Below are 24,073 nucleotides of genomic sequence, written 5' to 3'. Positions count from 1 at the left end.
CTAATAAAACAGCACATCAAATGCAGTTTGGAATCCCACATACCAGAGCGAGCAAGCGGCACATTCCTGGATTGAGACCAGTCCTTTCCTCTGCACATCAACATTAGTATTTTCCAACTCAGCCTTTTTGTCTTCTTCATCTCAAGTTAATCCTCAGATCTCTGCATTGTTTGCTCCTTTCCGTTCTTCTGACCTTTTATAAGTGTCCACTGCCAGACAGCTTGTGCTCCTCACAATTTTCTACCCAGCTTTCAGTCGTGGCCCCGACGTTTTCTGTGTCACATGTGTGTAGTGAGAGGGCAATGGATATGTGAATTGCAGTCTGTGCATCCACACTGAGGCACAGACAAAAAACACCCTTCACCCCTCTCACATGGAAATGCCTATTGAAAACGTGCATGGTATCAGGAAAACAAAGGTGAGAGATCTTCATTATTGATCTCAGAGAAAAATTTAGAGCTAAGTATCCAAAGGATGAAAAGCCTCAGGGCTGTCATGAGTGAATCTCCCTCTCAGCAGTGAGTTGTGTCTTCCTGTGTGCACATTGCCAGTGCTGGATTCAGCCCCCAGGGACCAACCCTCCTTCATCGAAGAGGCTCTGTCTTGGAGCAGGCACACACCATCCTCAGGGGGTATGTGCAGTTGGTAAAGAAGTTCTGAGGGCAGGAGTTTGAGCAGCTGGACTTGGCCTTGCCTAAAGAAAGCTGTTGGAGAGAGATGGATTTGGTTTGGTTTTAGCTGTTTGTATGTCCCTTACTGATATGTTTTATACCCTTCGTGTACCGGTGTCCAAGCAGGTGCCTTACAGGATAGGCAAGTCCTTCTTCAAAAGTATTTACTCATTGTAGTGAGACATTCTATACCTATAGAAACACACACTACTTAATTTTTTTTCACGTTTAGTTAAACGTGACTGAAAAGGAAGGTTTACTTCAAGGCCACAGTTTAACAGGAGACTATATAGTGAAATGTGTTTTTCTAGTTGGCTTTCTGGCCCAAGGAAGCTTTGGAAGGGCTGCCAGTGCGAGTTTGCTGAGTTTTTTTTGTTAATGGAAGAAAAGCTGGAGAATGAAACACCACACAAAATGAGACTTTGTGTCAGGGTAGAATGAGAATAAAATGGAAAGACAAAGATGGGAAGAAGGAAGCAAGCAAGCAAGCGGAGGTCTTTGCCGTATTTTAGCTTTTTTTTGTCAAGTGGTGTCAAGGCTTCCAGAAATGGGTTCCTCGCCACCTGGGTGCTGTGTGCCCTTCATGCTGAAGCACAGGCCTGGAGCAGGCCCAGACTGTGTTCGAGGCATCCCTGCCTGCCTGACTCACTGTGCAGTTTGGTGCAGTGCTCTGGCTGAGGAAACCTGCCCTGCCTCAGATCGCTGTGTGGAGTCAGCCCTGCTGAGCCCTGCCTTGATCAGTGACAGATGCTGCCAGCCTGGTATGGTGTGTTGCTGCTTACGGTGCTGAATTTCCTGCAGAACTGGCCTGTCAAAGGATCAGGATCATCTTTCCTGGCTTATTTATCAGGCTCAGAGTCCTTCTGTAATGGCATAATTAACAGAGTTGTAAACTTCTCCTTCCCATTCTAGCTGCACATGCCAAAAACTGCCATTTCAAGAGGAGCCCCTGTGTTTGTGTGGCTTTTAGGCTGGCCTGCCTCAGCTGTGAGGGGCACCAGCTCGGCAGGGCCGAGCCAGAGACATGAAAGACTGGGATAATCCTTTGCAAAGGACAGAGCGCTTGCCCTGTGCGTGATCCTGGCTGGTGGAACCGTACTGGCTTTTCCTGCAGCGCATCTCACGCCGAGTTGCCCTTAAGCCACCCAGCCCTCAACCTGCTTCGCTGGCATCTGCAGCCACTGTGCAGGTGTGCTGGGCTGTGACTTGAACACCTCCCTCAGTTCGACACCCACTTCCTGCTCTGGCGTGTGGGTGGCCTGCAGTTACTGATCCCAGCAAGGTCTGCTTCAAACGGGGAGGTGCAAGCCTGGGGAAAAGAGGGCTGTGCTTTACAAACTGCCCTTCCTGCCGGGGCACACTGTGGTGAACAGCAGTGCCGTGATCGCACTCGGAGCGCCACTGGCACAGCAGCACCTGGGCCAAGAGCCAGCCAGCCACTGCAGACAGTGCCAGAGTCTCCTGGAGAAGGTCTTGGAGCTCTGGTGGCAAGCAGGTAGGTAGGAGACAGTTTTCCCTTGGAGAAGATTTTGCCTTTTTCTTAGTAATCCCGAGTATGTTTTGATAGTGACACAGCAGGGTTTCTGGTCCATCCCACTTGCAGTAAAAGTCCAAACCCGGTTTGCACTGCTGCAGCCAGCACAAGGGTGCCTGTCACGTGGTCTGAGTGTAAGTCCTGCCTTGTGTACTGAGGACTACCTGTGAAACTGGTTACTTGCCAGTGACTCTCAACTTTATGCCAAAAAACCCCCAAACCAAAAATCAAACAGAACAAAATCAACCTCCCAAAAAGTCATATGGCTCTCAGCAAAGTGAGAGCCAAAAACATTCATTAGATGTTTAATTTTTGTTTTATTTAATTTCTAGTCCATCAAAGCATCCCACAAGGAGAAGGCTAATTTGGCAAAGTAATTGATATAATTAAGTTCAGAAAGCTCCTGTGACCCCTGCAGTTCTTAGTCCTTAATGGATTTGTCTTGAGAGCCTCCCTAGGAAGCAAAATAGTGCTTCGGGAATGATGTGCTGTGGAGAACTAAGACAGGGAGGGATTAAAGTCACCTGAAGGAGAGGCATCAAATTTTCAGACCTTTTCAATAACTCTTCTGGGAGTTCTTTGAAGAACTCTAGTAGATCAGTGACACAGCAGCAGTGTTGGGAGGGTCAGACTCGGTAGAGTGCAAGTTTGGTGACAGACAGCAAGGTGGCATCCGCAGTGACCTGTCCTGAGCCTTGCTCTGAGCAGGGAAACGCCTGTAGAGGTCCCTATTGTCCTGCAAATCCAGGAAACCAGGCGGGACGACTCCTTTACAACCCAGTTAACAAACAAACAGAAAAGCACAGGTACTCATTAAAAGCTCAGTGTGAGCAGTCATTAATTATCATGACAGCAATAAAATCTTGTACCGTGACTCGGTGTGGGGCTGCTCCTACTCTCGCTGAATTGACTGGGAGCGAGAGCAGGTTCTGTGAGCAGCAGAGGGAGGTGAGCACAGCCAGCACCGCGGGGATGATGAGAGGGAGATGGGCACTGTGCTGCTGCTGGGAGCACTGGGACTCCTGGCCCCCTGGCCTCCTGGCTGCACAGCTGGGAAGAGCTCGCTCTCCTGTGGCTGTCGGGATTGGGAATTGAGGCACAGGCTGGTTTTGGCTGAGAGCAGGGTTTGACTTACTGTGTAAGCCCAGGGCCTGTGTGGACAAGTCCACCTCTGAATGAGAGGTTGTTCAAGTCAAATTAAACTCTTATTCCGTTTTTATAAATATAAACATAAAAATTGTGAGACACAATTTCATGGACAAATTAGGGTTAAACCTGTTTTAAATATTTATTCTCTGGAGCAGTTAGGCATGCCTTACATAGCACTTTCGGGGGAATTTTCCACCTGATAGTTTGGTGGGGCTTTGCCCTGTTGTGGAATTAGGCCCACCTTTAAAAGGGAGCTTAGCTCTGGGCTCAGTTTTTTAATGCACAAAAAGGTCAAAGGTATCCAAAGGCCAGGTTTTGACACTGAGTAATTTAAAAGCTAATTTCTAATGAAAACCTCATACTAAATTTATCTGGTGATATTGGCAAGCAAGTTTCCTTGTAGAGATTCCCTAGTGACATTTCTTTTTAACAGTATTTTGTCCTTTAATAAGCAAAAATGCAGTTTTCTATACTTCAAATTCCTGATACTCAAATCTGAAGCTGTGTTTCCTGGCCAGGACTGACCAAAATGCAGCACTGACTCTGCTGATGAGAGTCAGGCTGTTACTGAGTGCAAATTGATGTCCCATTACTTTCAGCTTCCCAAGCCGAGGGACCACTCTGAGATCCAGGGATGCGAGTGTGGGAGCTTTGTCTCTGTCACGCCATGAAATCTGTAACGCTCTTTGCTATTTTTAATTGTTGCTCAAGTGTTTTTGGTTGGGGGCACAGGGAATGTGAGAACTCTTCCTCTCTCCTCTATGTCCAAGGCTGTGGTGCAGAGATGCCTCTCCACGGCCCCCTCTGACAGAGAGCACAGCCAGGGTTGAGACACGAGAGGCCAGGGCCGAGCTGTGCAAGAGCAGCTGACTAACCGAGGCAAAGCTAATTCGTTTGACATCATTTCGGTGCGTCAGGCCGGGTCTGTTTGTGTGCCATTGTTGTGGCAAATCCCATGATGAACGGCGTGCTATTGACTCCTGCCGGCCGTTTGACGGAGCGCGGCAGTGGATTTGGCCGTGAGTGCTGTTCCAGGAAGTGTCTTAAGAGATGCCAACGCCGAATTTAAAGGCTGTGGGGCAACAGCTGGGCCTCTCGGGGAGCTGGGGCAGCTTTACGTCACAGGGAGGACCGGGAGCTTCCCTTGGGTGCATCCCTGCTCTGTGGGGCCCCACAGCCCAGCAGCCACCTCGGGGTGGGGGGAGCAGGGCAGGGTGAGTCAGTGACAGGAGGGAACCCCAAGTTACAGGCCATCCCAGAGTATGCACAATTTGGCTAAGAGTTTTGTGTTTTCCCTTCTTTTCAAGGCTGTGACATTCCATGTTCGTGTGTGTTTCTTGGAGGGATGCTGTCGAGGAAGGGAAACTAAAGGAGGGCCCCCAAGAGGCCTTGTCTGTGTCTGTGGGTTTTGGAGACTCTCAGCATCTCAAGTGTTGGGTTGTTGGGTACAAATCTTTGTAGCTCTGGCACAACACTTGGTGGACATTGGCAGCTTAATCTACCTCATGTCTCAGGACGGATGGCTCCCGTGGTGCCCTTTCGGGCTGCCTGGGTTTGCCGGAGTGAACCAGCACACTGAAATGCAGGCAGGACTCCGAGGAGCTGAGAGACAGGAAATTCTCTTGCCCTTTCACCTTGCCTTGTTAATACTTCTCTTGACTTTGGTGGCATGTTCACAATGTCTCATGTGCAAAGTACATTTGTAAGTTCTCCCTCAGGCACTTTTCATCCGTCTCCAGAATTCCTTCCTCCATCACTAACTGCATTTTCCATCAAGATTACAGCAGGAAAAAAATGTTCTCTATGGGCTAGGTGCTCCCCTGTGCGTGAAAAATGTGTGCAGGAGCCAAGAAACACTAGGAGTTTCTTCCTGACTGTTCCCAAGAAGAACGGGCAGTGACGCAGGCGGAGGGCACAACCGTACACCTACACACGCAGGTTCTGAGGCCTGCACAGAAACAGCTGTGCTCTTGTTGCAGCACTGAGGAGGTTGGGGTATCTGACCCAGCTGAGTGTCCCCTCACATTCCTCCCTGACCCTTCTGGTCCAGCAGGGGTAGGTGTCTCCTCTTCCCCCGGGAGCAAGTGCCTGGATGCGGAAGGAAACACCTCGGTGAGCTCTGCGGGGATGCTGCAGAGGGCCATTTTGGCCCTGGTGCTGAGCTCTGCCAAGGGCTGAACTGCTCCCGCTCTGGAGGAACTGCGAAAGGTCTTGTGGGAGGGCAGATGGAGCCTGCTGTCCTTGCTTTCCTCTCTGTCACCTGAGGTACAGCACTGGTGTGACCTCCTTGGTCCCTTTAGGCAAAGGGAGGGTTCCCCTGTGTGCGATGCCACTGTAAACTTGCAGGTGCCCTTGTGTAATTCAGGTGCCACGTGCAAACTGCAGCCTGGAAGGACTTTAAAGGGGTGTTTGAATCCAGCCAAGGGTTAATTTGATTGCTTTTTAAACCATTTGTGACATGTAATGGTGCAATACCTCCACCGAAGGCTTTTCCAGACAATTATTGATAAAACAAGGATCTGTGAGATTCCCAGTTAGCTCTGGCCACACTCCAAGCCCTGCTGCAGGCTGGAGTAAAACATTCAGTGGGTGCAGAGTTGGCCTACTTGCACCACCTTGAATCCTTGGGTATTTAGGCATTCATGGCTTTTAAATGCCGTGAGATTCTTAAAATTCCCTTTTGTTTGTGGTGGTTTCTTTGATAAAAAGTACCATGACACATAAGAAGAGCAAGGTAAGAGACAAACCAACACGTCACTTGGTAACAGCAACTCAGTGTGCTTTGATTGCTACTTGAAGTTTAAAAAACCCTGAGTGTAGGAGGAAGGGCATTTGGCTCAGTATATGTGTGTATATATACATATATATGCACAGTTTGAGTAGAGCCTGTTGAAATTCTGGGCACTTTTCTATCAGCTTCATCAGCCTTTGGAACAGACCGCAAGGGGCTTGGAATTCCTGGGACGCAGGAGAATCTGGCCATGTCTGTTGTGTTGGAGCCCCTGCCCCTCCTGTTCATGCGGGTAAAATTTTAGCAGAATTAATGTTGATTTTGAGCAGTAGCTTGTGAAGTAACTGGTGACACTGGGGGGAATTAGATTAAGTCTTTTCACAGGATTTTCCCTCAGCAATCCATCAGTTGTTCATGCCTGCCACAGGCTGCTGGAGGCTGTGCCATGTCCATAATTTCAGTGAATTGCAGTGAGACTGCTTCACTCCCTCAATACAGATAGTTCTGCCTATATCTGTTGAAAGAAAACATGACACGAATGGGAGCCAATTTCCCTTTGTCTTCCAAACACTGGAATACATTTAAGACTGCGCATTGCTCTTTTACTTGCACATCCTTCCATCAGCACTTCAGCTGTGTGCTGGCTCGTGCAGAATTCCTGTTCTGCCAAGTGATATTTTCTGTGTCCAGGTGCCATGGAAATACATGGTCAAATATTGACAGAGGTGCCCTCTGTGTGCATGAGAGAAAATCCCTGACTTTAGTGTGCGTGTCATACCTTGTGCTGATGCAGAGCTGAGGCTCTCCCGTAGATATCAGGTGGTTTGGTAATGTTGAAGAGCAAGTTTGTCTTTATTTCTCATAAAAATAATCTTTGTTGACCTGGATCTCGGGTCCATGCAGATCAGTATATGTGCAGAAAGTCCTGCAGAGGGCATTTCAGTATCCTTCAAAGAACTCAGGGAAACCCAAAGCCAGCAATATGAGGGAGAATTGGCTCCCCTGTGCCCACAGTCATGTCTCCCCTGAGCCCCATGGAGGGTTTGGAGCTGGAGGCTCTACCCTGGCGCAGGGGCAGGTCTGTATGTGAAAGGTGCAGATCGAGGCCTGCACAATCCTCATACTCTGCACCAAATCTTTAGTCCACGGCTTTCCGCATGTAAATTCACCCCAGGTTTATGGTCCTATGCAGAATACAAAAATGATAACTATTAGAAACAACACAAAATACAATTCCATATAATTTAATGCAGGTCATTGCCAAAGAAGTCCAAGGACACATTTCGCATATCACGAGGAACAAAATGGCACGAAAGCAGTTTGATCTGCTTCACGAGGCCTGCTTAGAGGCTTCAGCTCAAACACGGTTCCTGTCTTTTTTGTAAAGCAGCCTGGGTACCAGACAGGAGGAGTGGAACACAGGGACACAGGCATGAGTCCCTGCACATGTGTTTGGTAGGTTGCAGACCCTGTGTGTGACTTCATTCTGCCAACAGACAGGTATCCAAATAACTACAGGGATGCCATGGGGATGAAAGTGTTACAGATTTCAAAGGTAGTGTAGAGGGGCTGGGGTATGGTAAACCAATACTTAGTTCTTAAGTAATACTTTGCATCTGTGGATGGAAAACCAAACACATTCCCAGTGTGCTCTGTGGGGGGAGCAGCCAGCTGAAGTTATCCAGCTGAAATTATCCAGAGACTCCCCTGGCCTGTCACACTGCAGAAAAAGTGGAGGCTTCTCTGCCTCTGCTTTTGCTGCTTGCCTCTTTCAGCCCTGCCATCCGGGAACAAGTGGGGGGAGTTTCGGGTGTTCCTAATTTTAATAGAGTGGTTTTAAGTATGTTTTGCCTCTCCGGAGCTTTCATAACGTGTAGTAATAGAGGCTTTTGGCAGGAGCAGTAAAGCAAATTGCTCCCACCCTCCCTTAGCATGCGGTAAGCTGGGTCTGTCCCAGCAGCCACGTGACTGAAAGTCTGAATACGGCACAGCACCTGGGAAGCCGGGAATGCCCGTGTGAAACACGCAGGCTCCGTGTCCAACACGGGAGCACCAGCCTTCTGCTCTCCCACGCTCACTGGACCCGTGATCTCTGCCAGCTCATGCACTTCTCTGGAACCACTTATTTTGGAGATGAAGGGGAATGTTCTGTCACTGGGGATGCACATCCTTGCACCATGGTTGACTCTAAGCCTTAATTTGCTTTGCTTTTGAGGGCTTGCATCAGACTTTCAGGCACTTTTGAACAGAGACATTTGTGTTTATCTGCCTACCCGGTAAGGGAAAGGTAAGCAATTTTTATGCTTTAAATGCCTCTCATATCTCCCCAAGGGCATTTAGTTATCTGGTTCCTTGGCCGTACGTACAGTTTTAGTGGGTGTAAGTTACAGCTTCCTCTTGCTTTATCTGCAAAGCAATCTGGGGCCCAGCTGAGTTCATAGTGCAATATGCAGGGATTTGCTTTAGAACAAGTAGTATCAGGACTTCACTGCCTTTTCCCCCTGGTTTTAAATTAAACAAGTTCCTGATGATTTCCTTCAGAGCGAACACCTGTCTCACATGACTGTCAGTGTTCAGTGCTAATGATGGGTTAGAGGGATGGAACACAGGCACGGTGGCAGTAGGAATGACAGCACAGCAGTCTGTGCTCCCCCACTGGAGAAGAGCAGAAGAAAATGGGGTCCTGTCTATCAAAGTTTTGGCGACAGCAGACCCTCTGAGGTTATGCAGGGAATCAGACCGAAATGAGACTTGTTCTAGTTTTCTCTTGTTTGTGACATGGCATATGAGTCTTGTCCTCTTCACTAAGGTCTGGGGGAAGTAGCTGAATGCTTTGCGGGCATCTGAGCTGATGCAGCAGTTGTAGCCTGGAGTTACAGTTTTTTAAGGCGCTTGTTTTGGAGCTAAGGACATCCTGTCAGACTACTTGGCATCAGTGTGCTCCCAGTAGTGGGTTACTCACATGGGAATTAGCAGCAACACAGCTTTTGCTTCTACTTCTACACCAAGGGTTCTTAATGTTGTTCTCCTATTGGCTTCCAAGCTGGAGCTTCCCTCTGCATGCAGGCAGCTCCTCTATCCCCCAGAGCTGGCTACCTAGTCAGTCAAATGTGAGCCAGCCATGGTGGGTGTGCCTTGCTTTTAATAGAGTATTTAGCTCAGCAGGAACTTTGAGCTTCTCTCTAGCTCTGCTGAGAGGCTGTGTCCTGAGATGGACTGCCAAAAAGTGAGAGGCTAGTGTTAGGACTTTTTTTTTGGAAGGTATCTTTAGATTTACTGCAGAAAATTTGCTGGATTATGGATAGGTATCTGATTATTGACCGTGAAAACACCCTATTATGCAACACTGAAGAAGACATTCACAAGGAAATTTAAATTTTTCTATGTGAGCCACTGTCTTCATTCAGCTAGAATGGATTGTTTATATGAAGGAGGAAAAAAACCCTACCTCCAGCTAAGCTGTAGCAACCAGCACTCATAGCAGTGTAACACCCTTGCCCTCTTTACCTGAGTGAGATCTACACAGTATAAGCCTTTGAGAAATGATGCCGACAGTAGTGTATCACTTCTTTGATTTACAGTTCCCCCCTCAAATGCTCTCAAGATGCACCAACTGCTTCAACGCTTTGTAGAAGCCATGAAGTTGAACCCTTGGTTTGTACAACTAGAGGCAGTCGTGTGGTCAGTAAGACTTGTGCAACAATCCCAGTGAAGCTGTAATAGAGAGAGACACGCAGCAGGCGGGCATGTATCAGACTGGTCCAGTGCAGCTGAGGGACTCGAGACAGGATATTTACAGATTGTTGATATCCTGTTTATGGGAGCAGTGTAAACAATCGAAGGCCGTTGCCCAAGGGCTCTGATGTTATTCTGATCTGCGTCCAGGACAGTTGCAGGCTCTGCAGTGCAGCGGGCAGCGCCGCTGCCGGGTGGCACAGCAGTCAGAGCTGCCCCGCTGTCATTAAACGTGCGGCAGTGTGCAGCGTGTTACAGGAGGAGCTCTGTGAGACACGAGGCAAAAGCTTGCAGAGGGACCCCTCTCTCAGTTTAGTTAACGTGTGCGTCCTTTAGGGTGGCTGCTTTGGGAAGATGGGTAATTAGCTTTGTGTACAGTAGCTCTTCCTGGAAATCTCTCCTGGTTCACCGAGGGTAATGTCACAGAACAGGAATAGGGGGAAGGGTTGAGGAGGCCGGATGGAGACAGAAGCGCGGGGCTATGCTCTGCACAGGCTCTCAGGTCTGGCATGTTTCACCTGAGACAGGCCATCTCCTGCACTGGCTTAATGGGCTTCTGGCTGATATCAGGCCATTTGTGTGCTGGGTTTGGGCAGGGTAGGTTCGTCTGGGTGTGGAGCTGGAACGTCAGTGTGTGGTGCTTGGAGGGGTGACCTCAGCTATTAGCACTCTGCAAGTCAGGGGGCAAAAGCATCTCATCCTGAGCATCTGATATGCAGCCTCACAGGAAAGGAGTTCTCAGGGGTATCTGTTCAAAGTCCTGTATAGGAACTGTTGCTTTTCAGGAATTTAACTAGGTTTGGAGATTAAACCTGTGTTTTAACCTTTAGCTGACTGACCCTCATCCATAGCCCTTTATTTCCTGTATAAAGGATAAAGACCCTGCAGCAGGAGGATTGATCTAGAACCTCCAGCCATAGCTTAGTGTTGTTCTTAATGTAATGGTAATGCTGATTTAATTAAACCCAGCCCTGGCCTTTGTCCTGTCCCACTTGATTTGCACACATGCGCTCTGTGTGTCATAAGGAAGTCTCCTGCCTCTCTTAAATAACTTCAAGCGGCAGGAACGAGGACGAGGGGGTGGATGTGGAGATACCACACGGAGGAGTTATCCATGGAAGTGTCACAGTCAGCCGACTGGCTGCTGCCACCTCTCCCCCAGGACATCCAGTTGCAGATGTCCATCTCCCATGTGCACTACAGGCAGTCAGCACACTGTACACAGCCCTCTGTAGGTGGATGAGTTCCCTGGAGGTTAGGCCTAGGCCTTGGCCTCCTCTTGGCCCTTGGACACACCCACAACCCCTTGCTGAGATGGCAGAGAAACTTGCAGGGGCTGAACATCTTTTATTTTGCTTTTCAGTGCACAAGGAATCCAGGCTGCACTCCTGAGATGGGGCTGGGGAACAACCAGCTCTGACCAGAGAACTGGAGTCTGTCTCCTTTCCTGGTGGCTGACAGCAGCCTGACCTGCATATATGGAAGAAAAAACCCTTGTTGGAGGCACGTGGTTTCCACCTGTGCAGGAGCTCTCCCTGCCCTTCTCAGCCTCAGAGGCCTACAGTCCTTCCCAGTGGCTCCCAGTTGGTACCCAGTCTGTGACTAAGTTGGCTAATGCATTTCTTTAGTGTGTGACCTAGGAACGGTGTCCAGGGAGACTTAGATACCTGAGGTGATGTTCAGACTGTTGGTGGGAGGAGAAGGTGACTAGAGAATGATTTCACATAGTCTTGGTCATTCCCAAACCAAACTCCAGAGGTTTCCACATACCGTGTGACTCATGGTTGGCTCTCAGGAGTTGATGGTACTGAATTCACTGGAGATCAAAGAATATGGAGTTTTATAGCAGGTTATTCCCAGTCAGGGAAAACACCGAATGGAAATGTGGTGTTGAGTGTTGTAACCCCAAAGTATTCCTGATCAGCTTCTTTCCCTTCTGCCTGCATCTCAGCAGACAGAGAGCATGAGATCCAGCCTGGCTTCCAGCTGATACCAGCCAGAGGAATCGCTGGGGATTATTTTTGCTGGAGTTGTAGGAGAGCTTTGTAGGGGACCACAGTGTCCTAGTTTGGAATCTGAGTGCAGTGATGAATTGGGCACCCATGTTTATAGGCTCCCTGGGGCAGGCTGTCTCATCACCTCTGCATGACAACAGCCAGCACAATAAAGGCCTGATCCTCACAGCATTTTTTTTTTTTTTTGGTCACTTCAGTAATAGTAATGATTAACAGTAATTATCAGGACAGTAATGGGAGTGTTCCATGATGCTCATGGATGGGGGAATTCCACTAAGCGCACCTGCTCCCATGCCTAGCTCTGGTTGCCAGGCCAAACAAATACAGTGGAGACCCGTGGCGCTTTCCTAGAGTTGTTTCTGGAGCATGTGCTGGTAAAGCTGGTTTCAGGTGAATTGCTATTTACTGCATCACCCCTAATGACACACTGCTCCTGTCCAGGGTGCCCCAGCTCCCTGTGCGCATGGCTGGCACGCAGGTGACACTGTTGTAGCCTAAACATGGAGGCTGCGGGTTGCTGAAGTGCTGGTGGTAGGAGCAGGGCCTGGAGCACAGGGCAAGTCACAGCTCAGGGCAGCTTCTCATTCAGCAGGCCAAGCACAGGTTGGGAAGTGCCTACCAGCTTGCTTTCAACCTGCTACACGCTGCGGGAGAAACCCCATTTCTTCCACCTTGGTCCTTGCATATTCTAAACAATTCATTTGGAGCAAAGAGGAACAATTTCTGGATATATGGACAGTGCTGTGGGGGGAATTGGGCTTGGTAACACCCTTTAGAAGGGTACAAATAAAAAGCCTGCACAGGTTGGTTTAGCAGCAAGTAAAGGCAGAAGCCGTGGAAAGACTCCACAAATGAAAAAGGCTGCAAGCCCTCGGAGGCTAAGAAATCACTTAGTGTGGAGCACCAGGCTGTAATTAGGAAAGGGAAAACACCAGCTAAGCATTATGAAGCTCTTGCTGTCTGTGAGATGTGTTGAGCCACTCAGGAATTGCCCAGGAGAGAGTAATGGAAAAGTCACACAAGCTAGAAGAATGAAGCTTTAAAAACTCTCCTCCAGGGAGGAATCCAGGATGAACTGGCAGACTTGTCCACTTTTCATCGCCATCTTCTGAGATGGAGGACAATTAGCTGTTTGGGCTTTTTCTCTTTCTTTTTTAAGTTGCTAGTTAGTTAATAGTGTCCCAAGAAGTTGCCTAAGAAATCAGTGAATTTGGGGAATTGCCTTTTTTTTTTTTTGTAGCAAAACATCTGTGTTGTCCGGTAGCTTTGACCTCATGCTGCATTTACAGGAAGAGGCATCGGCCACTCTCAGCCTTGGGTGCAGTGTTTTGAACTCTCATAGTTTATAGGAGAGACTGGTTGTTTAAGAATGTTTGACCTAATTTATCCCTCAGATTCATGGCAAATTTGAAACTGACCTTTAAATGGAGTAATTTGGCTCAAGGTTTTCCTTTCCTCGATTTCCTGCAGACACTCACATCTACGTATCCCTGTTAAGTACATTCCCTTCTTAGGGCATTTATATTCCCACGAGCCTCAAGCTTCTGACCATTTAAGAATTTCATAAAATCATAGAATCATTTAGTTGGAAAGGCCCTCTTAAGGTCATCAAGGCCAACCATTCCTCCAGCACTGCCAAACCCACCACTGAACTGTGACACTAATGCCACATCTACACATCTTTTAAATCCCTCCAGGGACTTAATATTCATCTTTGCAGTTCAAATGAAAATGCTGTCAGGAGTGAGCTGCACTCCAAGTAATGTTCAACCTTCTGAGAGTATTTCTTGAGCATCTCTCATGCTGTGCAGTGAAAGCTTGCTGTTTGTAAAAATCTTACTGTTTGAAAAATGTTGGCTGATTTTCCCATGAATTGATGAAAATATTGCTTTTAGTTACTTTATGCCTGTGTGTAGCAGTGTCGAGTGCATCACAGCAACACTAGGAACTTTCAGCTTCAAAAATGCTTTCTAAAAAAAAAATGTTGATTTGGCAAATAGATCTTGTTCTCAAGAGCCAAATCCAATGCAGATCCATCCTCACAGCAGCAATTGATAAATCTGGGTGCAAGTCCTAGGGTAAGTAGGTGAAATAAGTGTTGTAGTCAGTTGTCATGTATGGTTTTAGTTATGTAAAAACATGTAGATAAAATGGCAGTTCATTGCTGTGAACACATGTATTCTTCTACAGCAAGTCACTCTGAGGAAAATAGAGGCCACAGAGAAATCTACATTTAACCTGGTTTTCTTGCTCTATAAGGTGAAAAGGGTGTGTTGTTCGTAGACAGTGCTGTGTTTCATCAGTGATAGATAAACTAACAGAGAAAGCTCGGTCTGTACCCTTGCAATAATCATTGCTGTGAATCTGCTGCTCTGTCCCAAATGGGGAGAGGAGTGCTTGTGACACTGAGAGGGGCTAAAGCACAGCGTGGACTTGAGCTGAGCCTCTGTGCTTTGAGAATAGAGATTTTCTTTAAATGAAGCCCATTACAGAAAGATGAAACAAAGGTGTGCACATGATACTTGTTTTCCATATGTTCAAATCTGAAAGAGGAAATTCCAATGAATTGCTCCAATTGTGTCAGCGTTACTTGGTATCTGGGTACCGGTACAAGACTATAATTAAATGTTGCCTTTCAGAGGATAAATCATGCAGGAATTTAGGGGTGAAATTAATTATAAAGTGGAAGTTCTACAGTGATGCTGCTTTTTAAGGCATCTGTAAGCCCACACACCGAAACACTTTGCTAATCACTGCAATTCCTTCCTTTACTCATTATGAACCCTGAGAGAGCAGACAATAAAATCCTTAATAAGGGGCATCAGCCCAAATTAAAGAAGCAACAAAAACAGTCAAGTGGCATGAAAAAAGATACCATCTGTATGACATGACCCCAGTGCTGGGAGGGAGAAAAGGGGAATGAGAAAAAGATTCCAGCTATATCATGTCCCACTTACTGTGGCAAAAAATCTAAAGCTACTTTCACACTGAGCTTTATTACGTTTATCCTGCCAACTCTCCTACTATTTAGGTCATTAATAAGTTGTGCTGACATGCAGTTCTGTTGTAACGCGCTGCCTTTTTTCATTGCAGCATCTGCATGCCTCTGTAGACCTAAGAAAATGCTCCCAAAATAAGGAGGAGTATGATTTGTAAGTACCACATCTATTCCAGCCCCCTGATTTAATGCTTTCATTACTTAGAACTGCTATCTAAACATGGAGTTGTGGTATATCATATTCTGCAGTATCTTCTACAGTTAACTCCCTTGTATCAATAGCTGCTTATATCAGTAGCTGCTTATAAAATGGAGAAACTAAAGGTGACTGAGTGATCAGTTGTTCCAGTGCACCTCAGTGCCAGGACTCAGACTCCTTTCACTCTGAGATAGGCTGGCATTGGGTATCGGGTGCCTTTACTGACGATGGAAAGCGGTAAGGCAGGGGAAGAGGATTTTTCCTTTAAAAGGGAAAGAAGTAACCAACATTGCTGAGCAGTTTGTTAAGTCAACACACACTTTGTATTTCAGGCAAATGCATGCAGAAGGGATCTGATGGTGGGAACCCCTCAGCCATCGATGGTGGGGTGTAAGCACCAAACGAGGCTTTGCCTGATGTGGCAACGGGAGTGGGTGGGCTTCAGTGGGATGTTTTTTTAAAAGTAGCTGTAACTGGTTGGCTGCTGTTTAGGGAACTGGAAGATGTGTTGCTTCCAGGAACTGCCCATGCTACTGGGCTGTGACAAGGCCGAAAGGCGGAGGGGAAATGTGGCATAAACACCCCCCGAGTTCATGCCCATTGCAGGCAGCCCAGGTGCCAGGTGAGATGCTGGCATTCCTGAGGCCTGTGCTGTAACTTAATAGACCATTTCTGCCCCCGGCCCTGGGGCTCCTTGGCAGCCCCACAGATGTGCTGAGGGTCACTTCAGAAATGCCAAGAGATGGGAGATTAGGGTTGGAAGCACGCTTCCCACTGCCCACCCCGAGGCGTTTTCCAAGCCTTGGTTTAGGCACAGGTGGTGCTCATGGCAGTGCAATGGCTCAGTGGTTCTTTGGGCACCAGCTAAACCTACCCGAGCCTCGTGCCATTACACTTGGCATGGATGCAGTGAAGGCAAGCGAAGGCAGCGGTGCCATCAGCCGTGGGCATCTAGAGCCCCGGGAAGTCCCGGGCATCAGTGCCTTGGCCAGACTGCTCAGAGGGGACAGGTGGTTTTACAGCCCCGGGGACTATTTGCAGACATGCTTGCTAGAACAGGGATATCGAATGTACCCGGGGAGCAGCCGGCGGCCGGAGGGGCCAGGGCTGCCCTCCCCTCCCCGCCGAAGCGCCAGGGCAGCCCGGCCGAGGCGCTCCCCCTACCCGCCGTCGGGGCATCGCCCGCGGGCACAGGACCGGGGGCGGCCAGTCCCGTGCCGTCCCGTGCCGTCCCGCTGGGGGCGGCGGGGCAGGAAGCGACAGGAGGCCGGGTCGGGCCGCTGTCCCTCGCCGGGCGGGCCGGGTGTCGCCGCCGCGGGGCCCCGCCTCTCCGCCGGCTCATAAAGATGCGGCCGGCCGCCGGCTCCACACTACTCCTGCCTCCGCCGCTCGCTTTCCTGCCGCCTCCTCTGCTCCCCGGGGACCGAGGGCGATGGACGCCGGCTGCCTGCGGGCCCGCAGCCTGCTGCTCTTCCTCGGTAAGCGAAGAGGGCCCGCTTCCCGCGGTCAGGGCTGGGAGGGCATCGCGTTCTGGGACGGGCGTTCTCAAGCTACTGGGAAATCTGTGTCAAAGCTTTAAGTTCAGGTTGCTTTAGGTGAAGCTGATGTGTTTGTCTCCGAGGTGAAGTCACAGGTAGTGACAGGTGTACAGGCGAGGTTGTGTGAGTTGAGGAGCAGATTACACACTCCATAGTGTGTTATGGGATGTTTTGTTGCTTGTGCGGTGCCTGGATGTGCTCTGTGACATTCTTTCCCCTTCTCCCCAGCTCTTCTCTTAGTGCTGTCAGTTCTCTTTCACTTTGTCCTGTCCTGTTTATAGCCTGATCCTGCTGCCTTCACCCAGACCATGAGTGAGCTCAGCGGGTGAGTCCCCACAGGAACGGAGACTTCCTTATGGTAACAAAACAGGTTGTGGCCTCCCTCCGCTTGACACTTCTCCACCTCCTCAGCGGGAGCGTGTAATTCTATTGTATGACATAAGCTACCTGAAAATCCAAAGTGAACACGTGTATCCTTAGAGCACCGAGAGTCCTCGGGCCTGGGTGTGCTGTAATGCAAGAGCTGATCCTTGTCACACACCTCCACAGGGCGCTGGCAGTGACTGGCAGTGACTGCCGAGAGCTGACCCTGTCGGGCAATGGAGCCGTGTGGACAGCGAAGGTCTGAGGCAGGACCGAGGCCTGGCACACTCACTCCTTGCTCTAGTGACAAAGCATATTCTCACATTCACGGTGTAGGGGCCGAGATCATGGTCAATGGAGGGACTCTGTTCCGAGACTTCACTTTTGAGACAGGTGTTTCCCTCACCTGCTAAGCCCGCTATAGCATGAGTTTGGGTCTTAGATCTTGGCCAGCTCTTTCCATAACAGCTGATGGATCAGCTGCTGCACAGCATCTCACTTGCCAGGACAGCAGGCTAAACATCTTGTAGTCTGTGACTCAGCCATGCTTTGCACAAAACTGGCACCGAAAAGAACTGGTATGTCCTCGTGGACCTGTGTATGGATTTATTTGTTTCCGGGGCAGGCACAATATCTAATAGTAAAGGATAGATTAGTCATAGCTAGGTGGCATCATAACAAGTGGTGCGAGCACTTTAGTACCTTCCCCTCCCAGGGCAGGAGTGTGAGCAGAACATGGGGCTGCTGGGAAGGCTGTCTGTTGCTGGTGTTATTCCAGACTGGAAGAGGTTTCCTGCTGAGTGGCTGAAGTCTGTAACTGAAGTGACAGCCATGTCAGGTTTGTATCCTGGCTCTTGTGGGCGTATTGGCTGCGCAGCAGAAAGGCAGTGGTGGCAGAGAGCTGTCGCTCACTCCTGAGCAGCCACGGTGTCTTGCCAGCCACGTGCTCATGTGGTGGTGATGGAGCCAAGCCCAGGCTCTTCCTTTTCTGGGAACTGCTGCTGGAACCGTGGCACTGGTCTCCTTGTGGTCACTGTAATGCTCACTCAGACCTCGGATCTCCAGACCCACCTTACGTTTTCCTGTGTCACATGTACCTGGCCATCAGCAAGTGGGCTGAACATAAAGGTTGCTGAGTCTGGAGATGGGGAAGATGTTAGGGGCTGATGTGCCTGGCTGGAGGCAATAATGGGTTTCTGCTTCTTTGGTGTAGGGATCTCAGCCCCCATGCAGGAGGTGAAAGCAGAGTGGCTGAGGCACGGGGGCAACCTGTGAGTAAGATGACTGGTGTATAGGTCTCCACAGGGGTGGAAGCAGTACTGGAATGACTGGGTGCACATAATGCGTAATTATCTGCATTATCTGTGCTTAAGGGCAAGTCCTGGCACAACTGAAGATGATTGTGTGGGCCTGTAACAATTTTGGAGCAATAGTCTTCCCATGACAGGCTGGTGTTTCCAGGGCTGCCTCAGAGCTGCTGTGGCCGGGCCTGGGCATCCATGACTGTGAGTATGCAGTTCTGCAGTTCGTGTAGTAGGGATGCTCACAAAGCCACTGGGACACACTGGATAACATCCATTTTTCCTGCTTGATCTACACTAAGAAGGCCTTAGACAGTCAGACGTGCTCTGGATGTCCAAAATTTGGTGATGGGGGGGTACACTGCAGTTAAAATGGGCTGAGATCCTTCAGGTGTGTGTCACCTGGACACCTCTGCACTTGGAATTGCTTTGGAAGTGCAACCCATTGAAGAGTGTAGGTGCTAACGCTGCAGCAGAAACCACAGAGATGCCAAATGTGAAACAGCATCATGGGCTCTTCTTCAGGTGAACTAGTACAAGACTGGTGCCCCTAGTGACAGGCAAAGCCAACTCAAGTGGTGACTGACCTCTCCAAAACTTGACAACTTGCCTCTGAAATGGGTATAAATCTTGTAGAGTAGTTACTGTGTCTCCCATGTGCATCCTTCATTCTTAGTAGACATCCTGCCACTGGAAACTCCAGCTGGCTTTCAGTGGATAAACTCACAATTAGCCCTTGCAGGGCATCTCTGATGGAGGTTACAGGAAGCAAAGGCAGCTGGTCTCTGTCCCTCATTTTCCTTTCATCCCTTTTGGAAGGAAAAGCAGACAGCAGCATTGTTCCTGTTCCAGTAAGTGCTGTTAGTGTTAGCCTTGTGGGAATACCTGGGATGTCGGATGCCAGTGATGTAGCAATCCGTATAGCACTCACATTTCTGCAAGGCACACGTGAAAATCCACCACCTCATTACTGTTATCTCATGCCCTGTATTTGCTTACTGAAAGCAAAGGAATAAAAATATAACCTCTCCCAGGTGCTGTGTTTGGTATACATCACTTGATAAATATCCCGGGAAAGGCTCTCCTTTGCCATTGCCGTGTGCAGATCCCTTATCCTCCCAGTGATGTCACAGGAGAAATATGTGCATGGGGGAAAGGGCAAAATAGAGCAGTGCAAAGCAGGAAGAACTTTGCCCAAAAGCAGCAAATACTGCTGGGTGTCAGCAAGTATCACACCTGCTCTCCAGCCTCTCCAGCCCCGTGTGCCTGCTTTCAGGTGGAGGAGGACGTCATTCATTGTGCATGGCTGGGATCCAGCAAACCTTTGGGTGGTACTGGAGGAGGAGGTTATTTTTAATTTGTCCTTCACAGGTGTCTGAGTTGTGGCCTTTCCTCTAGCTGGAAAGTGAGGCTTCCTTCTGGGGCCACGGGGACTTGTCTCTTCCACGGACCTGGGCTGGAGCTTCTCAAATGCGAAAGCTGGGTTCTGGTAACTCTCAAACTGGGAACTTCAGATTAAAAATCAGCTGCTCAGGTGATGCTCAGGTCAAGGGAGTATGCAAACTGACACAAAAATGTGGAGGCTAGAGGAGATCCTCAGCTGGCTTAATCCATCTGCTTAACAAGCGGGTGTCTTGGATACCTCTGGCATGTTTTGCCTTGACTGCTGCTCATTAATGTTGTTACCTGTTTCTGTGACATGGTGTATCCTTGTCGCAGGACAGACCTGTCATGTGCCATAGCTCCTCTCTGCTGAGGGAGCAACTTAGTCTGTCAGGCGCTCCTGAAATGTCTCTCTAGTTCCTGGGAAGGACTGACTCGGTAAATCTTCTTTTCCCAGCATCTCTGGGGACCCCAGGTCCCTGCTGAAGCTCAGTCTACCATTCTGGCAGTAACTGAGAGCTGCCAGCATCTGTCAGCTGATGTTTGAACACTTGAACTTTCTGTCATGGCAACTCAAACTGGCCTTACAGAAGTGTTAAGCTGCTGCCTGAGCACAGTGCTGCTTTAGAAAAAATCCCACCCTGAAAGTAAACTTGCATGTCCTGCCCCATTGGAGTGAAAGGCAGGTCCTGCTGAGTCACGCCAGCAGGCACAGGAGTCTCCGGCTTGTGCAGGTGCCAGCATCGTGGATCTGATACCATGGCTCTGGCCCTGCGGGGGAGAGCCCCATCTAAAACTTGGTGGAAATCTGGCTTCTTAGCTTTGCAAGGAAGGTGGTTTTAAAAACTCAAAGACAGGAAAAAACCCTGTCCCTGTTAGATGTTCCTGCTGTACTCGTATGTAGCTGGAATGAAGGATAAAGGAAGCCTACTAATCCCCCAGAAATAGATGAGCTGCCGGAAATCCATAAATCACCACTACTAGATTTAACCCTGAGATGTAATGAAACTTTCTAATAACTGGAGTTGAATTAGAGTGATCAAGAAATTATGGAGGCACACTCCCTCCATTAGACATGCATGACCTGACAAGTTAATAGAGGCAAACAGCCCAAAGACACAAATTACAGACTTCCGTGGAATGGGGCTGATGACTAAGCAGTTCAGGAGCAGGTTAGTTTGTGACCACAGCGGGAATGTTAGCCAAGGGGATTTTATGGCCAGCTGGGGAAAACATTCACTGTTTCTCATGGGCAGGCCACGATGCTTGTGAGTACTTGTGCTGGCCTTCAAATCCTGTTTGGAAATGTCCATTTAACTAGCAGAAATTCCTGAAAGTTGTGCCTGTTTCTTCTGGGGTTCTGCTGAGATTAGTAACAGTGGCCCAGGGCCCAACAGGGGTAGATGTTAGTGCAGGAACTGTCCAGCCTTTCAGCTGTCTACAGCAAGGGCAGGGCTGAGGGAGCTCTTTCATGGGAAAGAACAGCTTTTGTGTTAAGCCTGCTTCAAGCAGTTTGTGATCTCTCAAGCCAGTGATGGGGTGTGCTGAGTCACCAGCTGCACTGACTTGCAGATTCCTCAGAAATTCTCTTCCTGTGGACTGTTGTGACTCAAGGATATCTTGATTTTGATCAGTGAAAGAACTGCTGTGATGAATGCTGGATTGTCATGCCTAATTGTGGAACTCTGGCTGTGTCCCTTGCACAGGTGCCATGCCAGGCCAGTCAGAAACCTAACATAATCATCAAATGGCCCAATTCCTGCCCTGCTGCGTAATCTCTCCAAGCCTGTTCCTGCCCAGGTTCACTCAGCATGTGGATGAGAGGTGGTCACAGACACCAGGTTTCTGTCTGATCTCTGTTCTGCATTAAATGACTGTATTTCAGAGATGTGTCTTTGGGCTGCCTTATACAACATAGGCAGCAGATCACTCAGAACTGTGTTTTTTCAGCTTACAACACTGGATTTTTCCTACTAGGATAAAGTTTCTGTCCTTGTATTAATGAGTACAGCAGCTTAAATACTTAACTCAAAATGCATCTAGTTTTGACTATCGTTTTTATTCTCTCACAGGTTACCTACTGCAGGCAGTCCTGGGCACAACAGTGATCCCATTATGTGGGCCTGGTGATATGGAGAACTGCACCACAGCACTCAGTAAGTACTGCCCAGCTCTTTGTAACAACAGATCTTTGCTTCCCATCTTCCCTGGGCTGGCAGCCTCACTGAGGTGCCCTTGGAAATCACTTTTCTGATAAACAGCATTGCCCACCTCCTGAGGTGCTAATGAAATCTCATTGCAGTCCAGACAGAGAACAGCCCACGTGTGGCCCAAGTGGGGATAACGAGATGCAAGCCTGAAATGAAGGACTACTGCTTCCATGGGCAGTGTGTGTACATCGTGGACTTGGATGAGCACTACTGCAGGTGTGGACAGGGCCCTGTGCCTCCTTCACGTATCCCTGGGGTGGGCTTTGAGGTGAACCTGGATCTCGCTGCTGCTGCCGCTTAGCTGGAATACTCAGCCAGCCAAGTATTAAAGGCTCTCAAAAACTTGAAGAGGAGCAGTATGTCTATTCTGCACCTCAGCTGCATTTAGGCAAGTGTTAAGCACATGTGCTGCCTCCAGTGAAATCTTTGTGAGGGAGAGTCTCAGACACATGAAAATAATCACCAGCCCAACTTGGGGCATTTATTCTGATATACTTCCCTGTCCATCTGTATTTGCAGTAGTGTGAGAACCAGATCTCAGGCACAGCACCAAGGTCTCCCCTTTGATCCACCCTACAAAATAAAGACCCTCTGGGCATTTTTAAGGGTACTCCTTGTTTGCCTGAAGAATTTGCAACCATTTCTAGGATCTCATGGGCTTGTGTTACATCAGTTCAAATGGCTTATCGCTGAGGAAACAGCAGGCCAGCATTTCAGCATGTAGTCCGTGCTGCAGTGGAGCCCCTCAGCCGTGTCTCTAGTTCCGTGTCTCTCATCCACAGGTGTGACGTGGGGTTCTCTGGAGTGCGGTGTGTGCACTCGGAGCTGGTGCGGCAGCCCCTCAGCAAGGAGTACGTGGCACTGACGGTTATCGTGGTTCTGCTCTTCGTCGCTGCCATCTCCCTTGCGAGCTACTACATCTGCAGGAGGTAAGACAGGTGCCCTCGGTGGCTGAGGAAGGTGAGCCGGCTGCAGGTGTTGCCAGGCACCCTCGGAGTACCTGTGGATAGCCCGGGACACTGCAGTCCCTCAAGTGCACGGATTCAATTTGACACACAGACCTGCTGGCCTGCACCTGAAGTGCTCAGGAAAGGCAGTGTGCTGACAGCGTGGCGTGACCCAAACCGCAGGCCAGGCAGCAACACTCCCAGGTGCCTTTTCATCCCAGCATAGGACTATATAGCTTGGTTATCTAAGGACTATATAAGCATGTCTGGCTTAGAGGGTGTGTTGAGGTCAAGGTGTGAGCAGAAAGGGAATAGGAAAGTTCTGGTTCTTTTATTAGTAGTGCCATTTCCCCAGTCATCAGGAAATGGAGAACAACTGGGTTGCTATTAGCTAATTTGTTTATCTGCCGTGTTATTGTGCTGCCTGTGATATCATGAGCTTTACCATGGGGGACAGTAGTCTTCTCCATGAACAGACCCACAAGCAGCAGGAATCATTCTCCAGACTAAAAATTAGCAGTAAGCAGCTGTCAGAGAGCTGAGGAGGTGGAACAACTCTGGAGGGACAGCTCAGCTTCCCAGATCTGGTAGCTACATGGTAACCAGCGGGATTTCTCAAAGGCAGACCTAGTTGCCAGCAGGAAGACTTTAAGACAGATGTGGAATTTTCAGTGAAGAGCCGAGAAAGGAAACTGCACGCGAGCGATCTCAGACCTGAAAATGAGCACAGACAGAGCCCAGGAGCTAGAGAGTTAAAGGAGGAGAGATTGAAAACAAACTTTAGAAGGTCATACAGCTTTTGTTTTTTCCTTCCTTCCCTTCACTCCCCAAAAAGCCGTTTGGAACAACCGTCTTTCCAGAACTCACATTTGTCTCCTCTTCTCCAGGTACCGAAACAAGAGGAGACAAACAAATGCCAGTGAATACAAGGAAGTTGGTGCCCTATAGAAGAAACGCTGGCTTCATGCAGTGTTCTGTTCGTCTGGATGAACTCAGTGGCTTCCCACCTATTTAAATGTTATTTTTATTAATAATATTTGCAATATTTATAACATTTTAAAAATTTCAGTTGTTTGGTGATTCAATCAGTATAGGTCAAGCATTTTATTTGCAGTGTTTTATTTTTTTATTAAATAATACTTCCTAAAGGGAACCCTACCTAAGTGGTTCTGTGGGACAGAGATATATTTTTATAAAAACTCATCTTCTTGCTCTGGAGAGAAGAATTTTATATTTATTCTTGTGAATATACTCAAAGCAACTGTATTCCTTGAAATAAAAGTTTAGACAAAGTCAAAA

The 24,073-nt window shown here is 48.7% G+C and overlaps 1 protein-coding gene across 4 annotated transcripts; it reads left to right on the top strand.

The window, feature by feature from the left end:
* Positions 1-29: 29 nt before the first annotated feature.
* EREG (epiregulin) lies at positions 30-24,073 on the top strand. 4 transcript variants are annotated; one of them, XM_027904940.1, is made up of 6 exons: positions 30-2,166; positions 14,929-14,987; positions 21,690-21,773; positions 21,920-22,043; positions 22,610-22,756; positions 23,662-24,073. In XM_027904940.1, the coding sequence occupies exons 2-6, from the start codon at positions 14,981-14,983 to the stop codon at positions 23,720-23,722; spliced, it is 423 nt and encodes a 140-aa protein (XP_027760741.1). In that variant the 5' UTR covers positions 30-2,166; positions 14,929-14,980; the 3' UTR covers positions 23,723-24,073. The 4 variants fall into 4 exon arrangements, 3 of the variants coding, with proteins under 3 accessions (XP_027760741.1, XP_027760742.1, XP_027760740.1); XR_003573634.1 differs by lacking the exons at positions 30-2,166; positions 14,929-14,987 and adding exons at positions 16,544-17,771; positions 23,416-23,561; XM_027904941.1 differs by lacking the exons at positions 30-2,166; positions 14,929-14,987 and adding an exon at positions 16,347-16,510.

This window comes from Empidonax traillii, unplaced genomic scaffold (genome assembly GCF_003031625.1).
Source record: "Empidonax traillii isolate 1590-97213 ecotype Southwest subspecies unplaced genomic scaffold, ASM303162v1 scaffold1104:size183874, whole genome shotgun sequence".
NCBI lineage: Eukaryota > Metazoa > Chordata > Aves > Passeriformes > Tyrannidae > Empidonax > Empidonax traillii.
Note: the sequence above shows the minus strand (reverse complement) of the source record. Positions and strands in the feature narration are given on the sequence as shown.